The 12,616-nt window shown below is 38.1% G+C and overlaps 1 protein-coding gene across 1 annotated transcript; it reads right to left on the bottom strand.

Moving 5' to 3' along the window:
• Positions 1-782: 782 nt before the first annotated feature.
• Positions 783-10,478, bottom strand: LOC146474763 (uncharacterized). The gene is made up of 11 exons (XM_085116510.1): positions 9,951-10,478; positions 9,556-9,664; positions 9,345-9,470; positions 8,325-8,385; positions 6,226-6,917; positions 5,479-5,571; positions 5,027-5,119; positions 4,180-4,353; positions 3,281-3,378; positions 2,733-2,869; positions 783-1,442 (listed from the first exon to the last, which is right to left on the bottom strand). The coding sequence occupies exons 1-11, from the start codon at positions 10,469-10,471 to the stop codon at positions 1,387-1,389; spliced, it is 2,160 nt and encodes a 719-aa protein (XP_084972636.1). The 5' UTR covers positions 10,472-10,478; the 3' UTR covers positions 783-1,386.
• Between the last annotated feature and the right edge of the window lie 2,138 nt (positions 10,479-12,616).

Here is a 12,616-nt window from a genome sequence, read left to right as displayed (position 1 = left end):
GTATATTTTGAATTGAAAAACGAACCAGCTCCTAGTTGATTGAGTGATAGTGCATTTGGTAAAGCACTGGGCAGGTTCCATAGTAATCAAAAACAACTCGTTCAAGCCTGTTCCGGTCTGTGACGAATAAACAACTTTTTATCTTTCCTGCTTATTTCATTTCTCAGTATCGGTCGATCATTCAGATCCTGAAGCGTTCAAACAAAGGTCGACCTGTTTTAGCAAATCAGATTCAGACTTGAGGCTAAGTTCAGAACGTGTCATTAGCTATCACTGGATACACTAAACAACAGTACAGTAGTCGCTCATTCGCCAATCCATATCCCCCATCTCTCCTTCTCTAACGGCCCGAAAATGGCAGAGTATAAGCTGGGATTTTTTTCATGATTTCACAGGCCAAAGGGTATCGGGCTTTTTTACAGCTTTTTTGTCAGCGAGAACGGACAAGCGCCCTGCCTATGTCTCTGGGATAGCGCGGGGTCTGGAACAGCAGGCGAAGCACGTGACCGTAAGTACACGGGAAATCAACACCCGTGATAAACACAGCCCGACACAGGACCATGGTCCACCACAACGCAACCCTTTGTTAAATGCAATTTATATGCCGCGTATTTAATCCGATTTGATGCAAAGAAACCACGTGAGAAATAATATTTCGGTTCTGGACGCTTTGCAAGCCTATGCTCAATGGGTCCATTGACGAGAGTGAAAAAAAGGCATCTCATTTGGACAGAGTTTCTTCATACGCATCTACCCCCTCTAAGACTTACAGAAAATTATGTACATCAAAAAACATTTTTATTGAACTGTAGATGGTGATACGGAAATACAGTCTACTATGTCTATTTTCAACACAATAATCAGACTAATCAGAAATTGGCCTGTAAATAGCTCTTAATGGTACGTTACTTTGCCTCGCATGGAGAAATATACTACCACGTTCATACTGATTATAAAAACAAAAGTTTCTCAATTCGCGTGATAAACAGTACAAAAACAAAAATTTTAGCTTCTTCAAATATTCTTCCTTTGAACGGACAATTGAACTGCTTTCAATATATTTTCCAACACTCGACGTTCTCCAAAATTCACAACTTAATTTGACCCCAAAATTAATTTTCACGATCAGCAGAAAAAGTGGTTTTGACCGTGTTCTGTGAACGTGGCAAGAACTACTTGTACAAACAGGTCAAACAGGAGCAATTTGTAGCCGGATCTTCGTCTAGATCAGGTCAGAAATGGGCTAGGTAAAACAACTTGAAAATTCAAGGCTGATCGAACAGCTACTATTTTAATAATACTAGCTGATTAAAACGATCAAGCGACTTCAGTGGTTAGTTTATGACTCCAATAAAATCAAGTCAACCGTTTTCTTTCCCAAGTCGTTTAAAAGTGTGTGTCTGTGACTTCCTCAGTCTTCACGCTGATGTTTGTTTCAAGACCTGTAATTAAAATTTAAAAAATATGGATCGCAATATATAGAGAACAAAACAAAAAGGGAAAATCCTGTTTAAGACTATTTGGTACTAAACCAAACAAATTTTTGCTAATGGGAAGAATTTCCTTGCATGAGACTAGTGTTTTGAACCTCTTAACAACGAGGAAAGCCCAACTTAGCCCAAAATAACATTCCAAAAAGAACTTTGTTATTGAAAGAATAAGACGATTACCTACAAACACATTTTTATTTTAATCAATTTTTCTCTGAACTTTTTTTTTCTTACTGATTTAAAAATTCAGAGTTTAAGGGTCCTATACAAGCGCCATTTAAAAATTTGGATCCTCCCTTATGTATTTTCAAGTCAAAGTTGGATTATTAATGTTTGTAGCTGGATTTTATCAGATAAGATCAAAAAAGCCAATTTTATCCACTGAATAAATGGAAACATGCAGTGCCGCCTTACTCCACATCCTACCTCCTGTGACTTCTTCGTTATGAAATGTGATTTAAGGACTATTAAAAAACCGAAGTATTTTTGCGCGCTTTATGACTATGCGGGAAAAGCATATCTTAGCAAGGGCAATTTGAATTCAAAAACAAAATTGGGGGTAACCGCGCGTTTTTTTTTAGAGATAATTAAGCAACAATTATTTTAAAAAGCAGTAACTGATCATGATACAAAGCAATGCATGGTTTTTTTTTTTCAAACTGAAGCTTTATTATCTCTGAAAAATGCATGGTTACCCCCAATTTCCTTCTTGGGTACCAAAAGCACTTGCTAAGTTCTATTTTCTCCGCATCGTTTTAAACCGCGCAAAAAATATCCTTGTATTAGTAGACACCCACAGGAAACCCTAGTATCTCGAGAAGCGCAGAGCGTATGCGCAGTAACAAAAGTAGGCACCGTCCAGATATTAACGCTCTGATGGCAAGAAAAGGAAGGACGCTTTTGACAAAGATCTCGACTATAAACCTAGTCGGAACCGCCCTAACACCTCATTGGTTAGACTTTACGCAATCTTGGTACCAAGCACCGATGATTATCACGTGGGCATCATGTCGCGACATAAATAACATTATGGTTCCATAATGTTTGATTTTAACGTCACTTGATTACAATTATTTAATTTGAACGTGTCCCTGTCATTCCAGTATAAAAGATGCATTAGGACGGATATCTGATTTAAACAAAGTATTTAAGTACGTCCTCGTTCATTGTTTACCGTAATTATTACTTTAACCACCACGACTAGATCTATTTCCGGCCCTTCGCGATAAAAGTAAACCTTACCATGTTGCTTGCAGGTAGTTTTCGAGGCTTGGAAAAGCAAAACAATCAACAAGCTTAGAGCAGCGAAAGAGCTTGGCACGAGTGACAGCACGTGACGAACATATTCACCACACTCCTCGCATTCCTCAGATGTGTTACTACAAAGAAAAAATGAAAAAAAAAATCAGCTCTTGGTTGGAAGAGAACGTGAAATCAATCTGGTATAAAGCTATACAAGTTTTACCAGGAATTTCTTACCCAGATCTTCTCACTCCAACGTTCCAACTAAATTTAAAACTAGAAAACGGGAAGGGACGGAGAAGATAGAGAAAAACGTGAAGAGTCCCAATCATTGTATGATAAAGTGAAGAATACGAAGAGCCGGAAAAGCAAGATAGCCACCCCCGCTCCCAAGTTTAGTATTTAGTGATTGCTAAAACCTTTCTTGTGTAGAATGAGCTAACGTAAAAAAAATAACAGCCAAGTGACAAATAGTAAGTGCAGTCTTCTCATTAACATACTTTTACCTTTTTCTTATATTAACTGACAGACTAAAAATGTGTTATCACCTTCCTTGAGGAAACAAATTCTGTATGGTACTGATAAGTGCTCCATTAGTTAGATATGACATCAAGCTCATGAAGCCAAAAACGACACCAGATGTACTCTGAAAGAAACCAAAACACAATGTAAGCCAGGAAATGGCTAATATAAAAAATAATTACAAAATGGGGAAAAAATCTAAGTAAAAATATTTTTCCAACATAAAGAACTAACATGCTATCTAATAGGTGTTCGTGCACATCCGTTTTATAAATTATCCGTAATGTAAATTAAGTATGCCTTTTTGAATGGTGTCGACTTCTTCAATAGAGGACTTTAGATTCTAGTCCGAGTGCTTGTACGAATACGGTTTTTTTTTTTTTTTTTTTTTTTTTTTTAAGGTAATAAAGAGCCTAAACGCGTGAACCAGTGTCCCTCTGGTAGAAAAACGAGATAGCCGTTGTCATTTTGTTACGTATTTTTATACGATTGTGAGAACGGCGTAGTAACCAAAAACGTGTTTGTAACGTTGGTGATCTCGTCTTTTTGGAATCACGAAAGGGCTTAGCTATCATCAGTCAAAACAACTGCGGCATGTTCGTCACTCACAAAGAGTAAAATGAAGCTTCCTGGGATAGTACAAGGCTAAAACCTTTACGTCAAATCTAGTGTTTGTAGTCGTACTCGCACTGAAGTCTTAAGGTCTCCAATATCTAAGTTCGTTTGACTGTCGTTTAAGACTTATTAAATCGAGTGAAGCGTAGTTATGTTACAGCATCAGAGCTGTGTGCTCTATGAAATAAGGAAAGTACAAAGTTTTAACACGACAACCAAAAGTTAATAAAGCGTTCAATGATGGAGTGTTTTCGCCCATGTACCAAAAACCACAGCTGACAACTGACGGAGCGAGAGCTAGGGAACTCACCTTGTTTTCTCCAATAAGATCTGCTGCGAAGCTAAGTGCATTAACAACCATGGATGAAAATCCAAATCCCAGTAATACAATGGCGGGGTAGGTCATGACGCTGTTGGACTGGGTGATGAAATAAAACCAGACTCCAGCCCAGATCACGAGAAAGGAAGCTGAGATGAAACACCACTGAAAAATAGAATAAAACATTTTAAGGTTAATTCTAAGTCGACTGTAGCAGAATTTAAAGGGAGGGGAGCCCTTATTTTTCCTCTACCAGTAAGCTTTGGAGAATCCTCGGTTACCTCCCGTCTTAAGATCGGCAAAAGATATCCCTTGTGAAAACCATGTTAGACAGAATTTTTTCGTAACTTGTATCGATGGTGAGATATATTTTGGTTAGGAATTCGTTAATACAGCGTATGCCCATACCCTGACTGATGCTCCGCTTAGCATAGTATTGAGAGAAACAAAAAAAGGGCGGAGATGATTAAAAGTCAAAATATTCAAGGTCCAGGTATGTTACTTGCAACATTCATGGCCGTTTGTGTGCATCTACAAGCGACAAAGACCTTTTTAATTTATATTCAGATACACAAAACTGTAATTATAAACTTAAAGTAACCTACATGAAGCATATAGTTCAGCCTTTTTTGTCCACACAATCCCTAAACAGATGTCGGACCTCTGGAAAGTCAGCTAAGCTACCTAAAACACACGACTAACGATTTATGATATAATGTGCAGTTCTTCGGTTTAAAGGTACCGGGAATAACAGATAATAAGTTTCTACTTTCAAGCGAGTAAGGGTAATGGAGTAAAAGTTTTATTTTTATTTTCTCAGTCGGTCTTAAATTGTTACCTTGCCTCCAATTTTCCCAACAAGTTTCTTTGTGATTCCCGAGGATACCGCAGCACTGATTAACATTATAAGTGAAAGATAAGCAATGGCTTCCTGTAAAACGAGACAGTGAATCAATATATACATGTCGATCACCCATCCAACCGTAGATGGTTGAAAGGATGTTTGCAAGACTAACAAAATAATATTTTAATAATGAATATATTTTTATTATTTTGCTATAGCTGAATTAAAAATATTTTAACGGCAAAAAAAAAATGCTACACGAGCCGTACACGAAAATGTCCCTGCTTTTATTTACCACACTTCGATTCCTTTTTTAGAAGAAATAGATCTTAAAATATCTATAAATAAACAGACCCTGAAAAGGCCAATTACAACCTACACAGAATCATTCTTCGTTATTTCTGTCAAAAAAGTTAAAATAAAAAAAAAGTGCAACTTGTACATACTTTTCCAAAAGGCACAGTGTAAATAAGAAACAACGGCAGGTAGACGTATGAAGAACTCTGCACGATCATTGTACACGAGAAGATTACTGCCACCTATATCAAGAAAAAACAAAACAAATTCGCTTAACTTTAGGCTTAAGATACGTCTCGGAGGTCACCAATACAATAATCTACTGAGAGAGATGGCAACTCTCTTAGTTTGATGCTTCAGTCATACCAATCTTCTTTGAGGCTGAGATTGGCCAAACATTTTACTGAGAACATCATTGAAGACCATGTCTAGGCGGCGATTTACGAATGTCTTAGCCTGTTCCAGTCTACACCCGCAAAGCGGCTCGAAGTAAGTTGCAAAGAGTGCGAGCCTCTTCCCAGTTTCCTCGCCTTTAATATCATTCGTTCGCATCGCAATTTTCTTCGCACCGCCACCCACTTTCTGAACGCTTGGAACAAGCTACTTACGTCTTTTCTGTGTCTACCTACTTTGAAAAGTGTCAGTTTGATGTAAGTAGATTTAGTTACACGATCCAATTAAGCGCAACATGCCGCACACAGGAACATTATAATGGACTATAGACTGCACTGCTCTGTAGGTCCTCCAGTTTTAAGTCGTGTCCACTTACCTTAAAAGTTAAGCACGCCCTTGGACGTTCACAAAGTAATTTCAAGGTGACTTTTCCCCACAAAAGTGAGAATTTTCAAGCTTAGTCAAAAATATTAAACGTTTTCATAAATATCAGTGTTATTTACCTTGTAAAGATGAGGCTCCTTAAGCCAGGCTCTTGCTGTCTTTGGTTCTGTTGGCACTGAAACACCAGATTCAGGGTCACCAGAGCCAATGGAAGGTTTGCTGTTGATCTCGATTCCTAAGGATGAAGGTGGACCACAATTACTGTTATGTGAATCTTGCGTGAGGTTGCTGGAAACCACTTTTCTGTTTATCTCTGTGTGTCTGTCTCTGATCTGATCTGGATAACATGGTTTTAATTCTGCTTCATCAAAGTCAAGTCCTTTATTTTCAACACCGCTTGGTACTTGGGCACGTGTTGTTATTCCACCACAGGTCCCCGCATGGTCCGTATTTATTGGTTGTTCATTTGTAGCGGTATCTTCAGCTCCTATTAATCCGTAAACAATACTCCAAAGAACGCTTATTTTTCGCTCAGGTGGTAGTTGCTTGACTTCCGTCAACATTTGGTCATCATTCTGAGCTGGTGTTTCGAAGCAAGGAGGCACCTTTACTTCCATACCCTTGGTTACAGAAGGAAGTTCTCCGTTGGTTTTATTCCTTTCCTCTTCATCTAGAGTAAACAGGGCGTTAATAAAGTATTCTGCAAAACTCTTTTTCCTCGCAGGGTCCTCTTCCCTGGTGACCGCTCTTCCGTTACCCTTAACGCTATCGATAAACCTGTTCCGCATTCTTTCCTTTGGACAATGTACATCTGAAAAATCAAGAAGACAAAAATATCACTCGATTGACGATAACTGAAAATAAGTGATAATAAAGAGGAACAACGGTTATAAGTCCTCGCGACGCCATTGTCAAATTCAAATGTCAAGAGCTGTCGAAAATCACACGCATGTAAGTAACTGATAGTAAATAATAAGTAAATAGTCTCGCGCAAATATTGAGTCACTTCTTCTAAAAGTTTTGCTATTACATTATGTGACCGTTGACCTGGTTAGCACATTGAGCGTGCACTGGCCGTTGATAATATATGTAAAAAGACTTTTGTTTTAGCGTTAAACAAAATATTCTCGTAAATGCGACTCTTTCCGTTTGCCTTTGGAATAACAGTTCCAGACCTTTCTAGTCCTACAGAAGACACCTTTATCCCAACTGGATAACCGGCACTCAGTATCAAAGCTACTGCTATTTTTCATTGAATCGTTTAATGAATGATCCTACGACTATACTAAATCATCTTGGATTGCTGTTTGAATTTTTAACCAAAATTAGGAATACATATATATCCATTCTGTTTTCTCTAGCGTTCAATATAGCAGGAAGAATAAAGTTTTCAGGGACATTTAATCATGCTGCACAAACAATGAAGAAGAGAAAAAAAATTGAAAACTGAGAAAATAAGGGAATGCAATTCGCTTCCACAGCCAAAAGCCACCAGTAAGTTCACTTCATAGCTTTACGGTTGAATATTGCTCTTTTCATGAATCGAGTAAAATAAATGGCTCTGCTTGCCAAATTGACTGATTTTCTTTTAACAGAATTATTAAACGTAACTAGAGATTACAAGAGTTAATCTAAGTTTGGTCTTGAACATCTTTACTCTACATGTCTCATAGCGTCCGAACCAGCCACAATGTGGCTGGACCACGGACTTGCAAACCGCCCCGTTATTTTAAATATTACAAGATTTTTGAACGGAGTAGAGAACGTACAGGAGCAACTGGGCTCACTAGGTCTGTCATTTTACGTAACAAATGCAAATTTTGCCTCTTTTGTGGGCATGCACAGATCAAGGAACCCATATTCCACTGGCAGAGGCGAAAACATAAAAAAATATATTATTTGTCTCTAAATTCTAATCATTGCCTTACATCCAAAATTTATAACTTTGTTTGTCTTAGTTTTCTTGGTAGCACGTCCTCTCCTCTAACATCCATTACTACCGACCTATGAGAAACTGCAGGTAATCGAGCTACAATTTGTTGAGCTTTTTGTCCATCTTACCTATTGCAGGTGGATGTAAAAAAGTTTGTCAAATGTCACTTGCTGATCAAACTCGGAAATGCACAGGAAAAGTGGCTAGAGATAGGTCATGTTCGTTGTTAATGATAAGGTATGGCTCTATTTTGTACTTATTAAGCTAACGGATTTAAGAGCGTACCTGTTCCTATGCAACTCAATGATTGTAGAAGAGAATGGGTTGGAATAAAAGAAGGTTTTCTCTGCAAGAGAGGTAAACACAATGAAGTCGAAACAGTACGTTATAATATAAAGTAGAAACTTAAAAAAAAATAAAAGTGAAATATTTGGAAAGAAATTTATCTTCGTTCCTCTAGATTTATTTCTTTAATTTTCATGCCTTCCGTGAGTTCTTTTTGCACCAAAGGCGTAATATTCTCGGTTTTCACGTGACGTCACCAAAGTCTAGAATTCAAAACTGGGAGGCCTACAAAATTTTTACCTTCATTCAAGGAAAGATTACCTAAAAATATGTCTGTTCACAATTTCTTAGCTCGATGTCGTGCTTCCTTTTGAAAATAGAACAGTTTCAATTTTCGAGTTTCCATCGTGCGTGACATAAGGAGGACGGCCGTGACAGAGCTTTTCCGTATTTTAAAAATGACTCTTCGGGTGATTTTCAGCATTCTAAACAATTTAAGTTTGAGGAGAAATATTAATCTAAACATTTGAAAATTCACAAGAACAAAAAAACCTCTTTTCTGGCAAAAGTGAAGTCCAGATGTTTTTTCGTATTTCCGGCCGCCATGTTTGTGCCCCTCAGAGGGACACAAACATGGCGTCTCCATACTAAGCTCTATAAATTGATGTGGAACATTTTGTCAAATAACTCGAGTACGGAATGCCGCACAGACCTGACACTTGGACAGATGCCTTATTTATTTATCCTCTATACCATGTCAATTTCTTGACTTCATTCATGGAATGGTTTCGATATTTTTTTTCAATGGCGTGACAGTGAAAACCGAGAATTGTCACTCAGGTGTATTATAACATCCAATGCATAAACGCTATCAACTGGTGTCTGTCTGTTTCCAATAATATATGATCATTTTTATGTTACCGCCTTCCTCGGTTTTCTTGTGCTTATTTTTCTTGTTTACTTCGGCGTTTGTTTCGTTGTTACAGTTTGCATAGCAAACTACCATAATTTTTTTCTTACCTTGACCTCCTCTGTATTAGTGGTGGTTGATGTTCTCTTGCCAAGTTCTCCAGGAGGCTCTTTGGTCCCTATGTGAAAAATCAGGGAAAATACCAGACCTATCCCCACCAAAACTAGAATCATCACCTGCAAAATAAAGCAGAAGAATTATCATTAATCTTTGAGTTTATAGGTAATAAAGTTAATTCCGCATGTAGCATCTATACATTACCGTGAAATCTTTCGACGTTTCTGATGAAAAATGATCGCTGCTGTCTTGTCCAAGTATTGCCCACGCCACAAGAAAGGTCACAATTCCACTCAAGAACGTAAAGGCGGACCTTTAACGGAAAGAACGACACTCGGTACAAATTGACACATATTTGTATCACCAAATCATTGTTACTTACATTTGGGGCTTGAACATTTAATGATTAGTCTCAAGACCACGCAAAATGGAGACAATTTGCTAAAAATGTGTTTTCAAAAGGGCTCGAATGAGGCAGGTGAATTCAACGGATTATCACATGGGCATAATGACTTGTTTGCTTATATTTTATTTGTTTTCGCATGACTTTTTAACATATACTAATTGACAACAAAGATATATTTACAACGGTAACAAACCTCCATGCGTTCAGTTCAACAGCTTCGGCTTGATCTTTTGCAATGACAGCAATGATTGACAGGTGTCCAATTTCCACTAAGCTGAACGAAAATGACAAAAATATGCTCAACGTTGCGATGTATATCATCTTTTGCCACTCTCCGCCATCACTTGGACAAAGTAAACACGGGCTAAAATACAGTGGTATGACGATTACTGCTATCACAGTTCCAATCAAATGCCACGACTTCCTTCTTCCAAGTTTTCGCGATAGCAATGGGACGTTGATTTTATCTATCAAGTACGCTGCCAATGGTGATGATACCGCGACCGTGATCAGTCCGAACAGCATTAACCAGCCTGCATTGGCGGCAGAGAGGCCAAGTATCTTCATGAAGAAGACTAATCGAAACGAATAGCGGAGCTGATGGGTGATGTCATTCATCACGTGACCCACTCCACATGAAAAGCGTTGGAGAAGCGGCCTTCCAGAATCCAAATCTGCTTCGGTGTTTCGACAGCATAATTTTGATGCTCCCATGTTTTCAATCCTGTGAATGAAGTTTTGCAAGAACTCAGTTTTGGATTTGATCACGAAAAATGTATACACCGCTTTTGCAATGTGGATTGTTAATGCTTTGCGTACAAAAGTGATTACGTCATAAAAATTGTTTTCTGGGATTTAATGGACTATTTCGAAAAAAGCATTAAGAAAACGTCCACTCAGCAAACATATATCAGCGGGGAATGGATAAAACAACTGGATGCTACTCACGATATTTGAATTTTTTTTCAAATTGCATGCCCCTATAAGGCTTGCACAATTTTGATAGAATTTTCAAATATCACCCTTGGTGCCATTCCTTCTACAAATGCACTCCCACTCATACAGTCGGCAATACTAATTAATAGTTAAATAAATAACTTAAAGAATAAGGGTGAATTAAGTAGCTTTTCCCAAAACAACAGCGTTATCTTACCTGAAAAAGTCCGAGCCTAGGCTTGTTTTTCGTGTGAAGTTTGTGAAGTCGGGAAACTATGCTTACTTTTACAGCGTCTGAATTTGACTTCTCAAATTGCCAGCTTATTTAAAATATTCTGAATTTGTCTTGGTAAGAGGAAGACGTTCCACTTTATTGTTTTGCGTCATAGGCTCGGTGACAGGAACTCGCCCAACTTTTTCCGCGTTCAACAAGAATGTTAAGACTGGACTACAATATTGCCAGATTGATTATTTAGAAAAAGCAAGAATGTAAAGCTAGCACTTTTCTTGTGTCGTACATCTACATACAAAGATTATTTACAAAGGCTCGTAAAGCTTGAGGTACCTCAGGAAATTCGTAACAGAAAGAATTCGAATGTCGGCCATTTCTAGACTTGTAGCCTCCAGCGGCACAAGTAAAAAACCAGACGGGAAGATAATAACAGTGCTGCCAAATAGCTTTCATTTTAAATGAGCGCTTTGAATGAGCCTGGTACAACAGTAATCGGTTTAAAGACATGTGTCATGCTTGCTTTGTTTTCTACCTTTTGTCGCCTCGCACACTACTGTTAAACTGTGCGCTTTATTTCTCGTCACCTGTGAGTTTGACACATTTTAGCACCGAGGATGAGCCATGCTCGTAGGCATATACCGATTTGACGGTAACACTTTACGATTTCATCCACAAGCCTTAGAGCAACCCTGTACAGCAGAAAGGAAGGCACAGGAAGCACAGGAAGGCACTGTAGAGTAGCTTTCATAAGAATGGTCACACATGGATTTTGTCCACGGACTATAAATCTAGGGAAACCTTGCACATCATAAAAAACAGCCCACAGGCACAGCTGCCAGAGTACCGCTCAGTAGCTTCACTTAAATGGTCACAGTTGAACATTTCATCCACAGATTTAAAAGTGAGAGCCTTCTTGTATAGTGTAACAAAGAGCACCAGAGGAAATTACACATTCTTCTTAGCTTTTGTTTTACAATCAGACTTTGAAAGACCCTGACTTAGGACTTACAGGAAGAGGTTTTTACACCTCAGTAACATCACGTACGCGCGTCGCAGGAAGTATTGATTCATGACATCGTTAATAAAAGCAAAGCAATAACGCGTGTCTGTAATATAAAAATAGTTTTATTTGACTGAAGAAAAATTACACTACATTCAACCCGGGATCTGAAACGAGCGCAGCGCGTAGGTGTTACATTCAAAGAGGTTATTTTATCGATGATTCATGATTGGCTATTGATTTTTCTGCAAGATTCAAGAAGTGTACCTCATTGGTTTCAATGCTTTTCCGTTTAATAATCTTTATAAATAATTGTAAACTGATCCACGGTACAATAATTTGCTTCTGCGGGACTATTTCTTAGATACCAAAATAGGATAATAGGCCATTTCCGAATTGCTTTGAACCTCATTACGAAAGGGAGGCTAAATGCAAAGCTTCTAATGTGAAAACTGGTCTTGTTGGCATATTGATGAAAATTAATTTTCATAATAAAAGCTATGCGGGAAGACTCGCTTTCATAGTGAAGTCCAAAGTTACTCGGAAATGGCCCATAAATAATAAAGGGACTCCAATAACCATACTGACCAAGAAAAGAAAATGCCTACCAAAGCAGACAAGTGAAGAACACAAAGAAATTAAAAGTAAGTAGGTTTCGTTGGACTCGCTCGAGTGCTTGTAGTTATGTGTG

The sequence above is a fragment of the Pavona decussata genome, unplaced genomic scaffold (genome assembly GCF_977016875.1).
Source record: "Pavona decussata unplaced genomic scaffold, jaPavDecu1.1 SCAFFOLD_87, whole genome shotgun sequence".
Taxonomy (NCBI): domain Eukaryota; kingdom Metazoa; phylum Cnidaria; class Anthozoa; order Scleractinia; family Agariciidae; genus Pavona; species Pavona decussata.
Note: the sequence above shows the minus strand (reverse complement) of the source record. Positions and strands in the feature narration are given on the sequence as shown.

Coding starts and splice junctions, on each gene's coding strand:
- LOC146474763 (XM_085116510.1), bottom strand. CDS start 10,471: ATGGGAGCATCAAAATTATGCTGTCGAAACACCGAAGCAGATTTGGAT. Junction 8,386..9,344: donor CTAATACAGAGGAGGTCAAG/GTAAGAAAAAAA, acceptor CCTCTCTTGCAG/AGAAAACCTTCTTTTATTCC. Junction 5,572..6,225: donor AGGAGCCTCATCTTTACAAG/GTAAATAACACT, acceptor TTCTTGATATAG/GTGGCAGTAATCTTCTCGTG.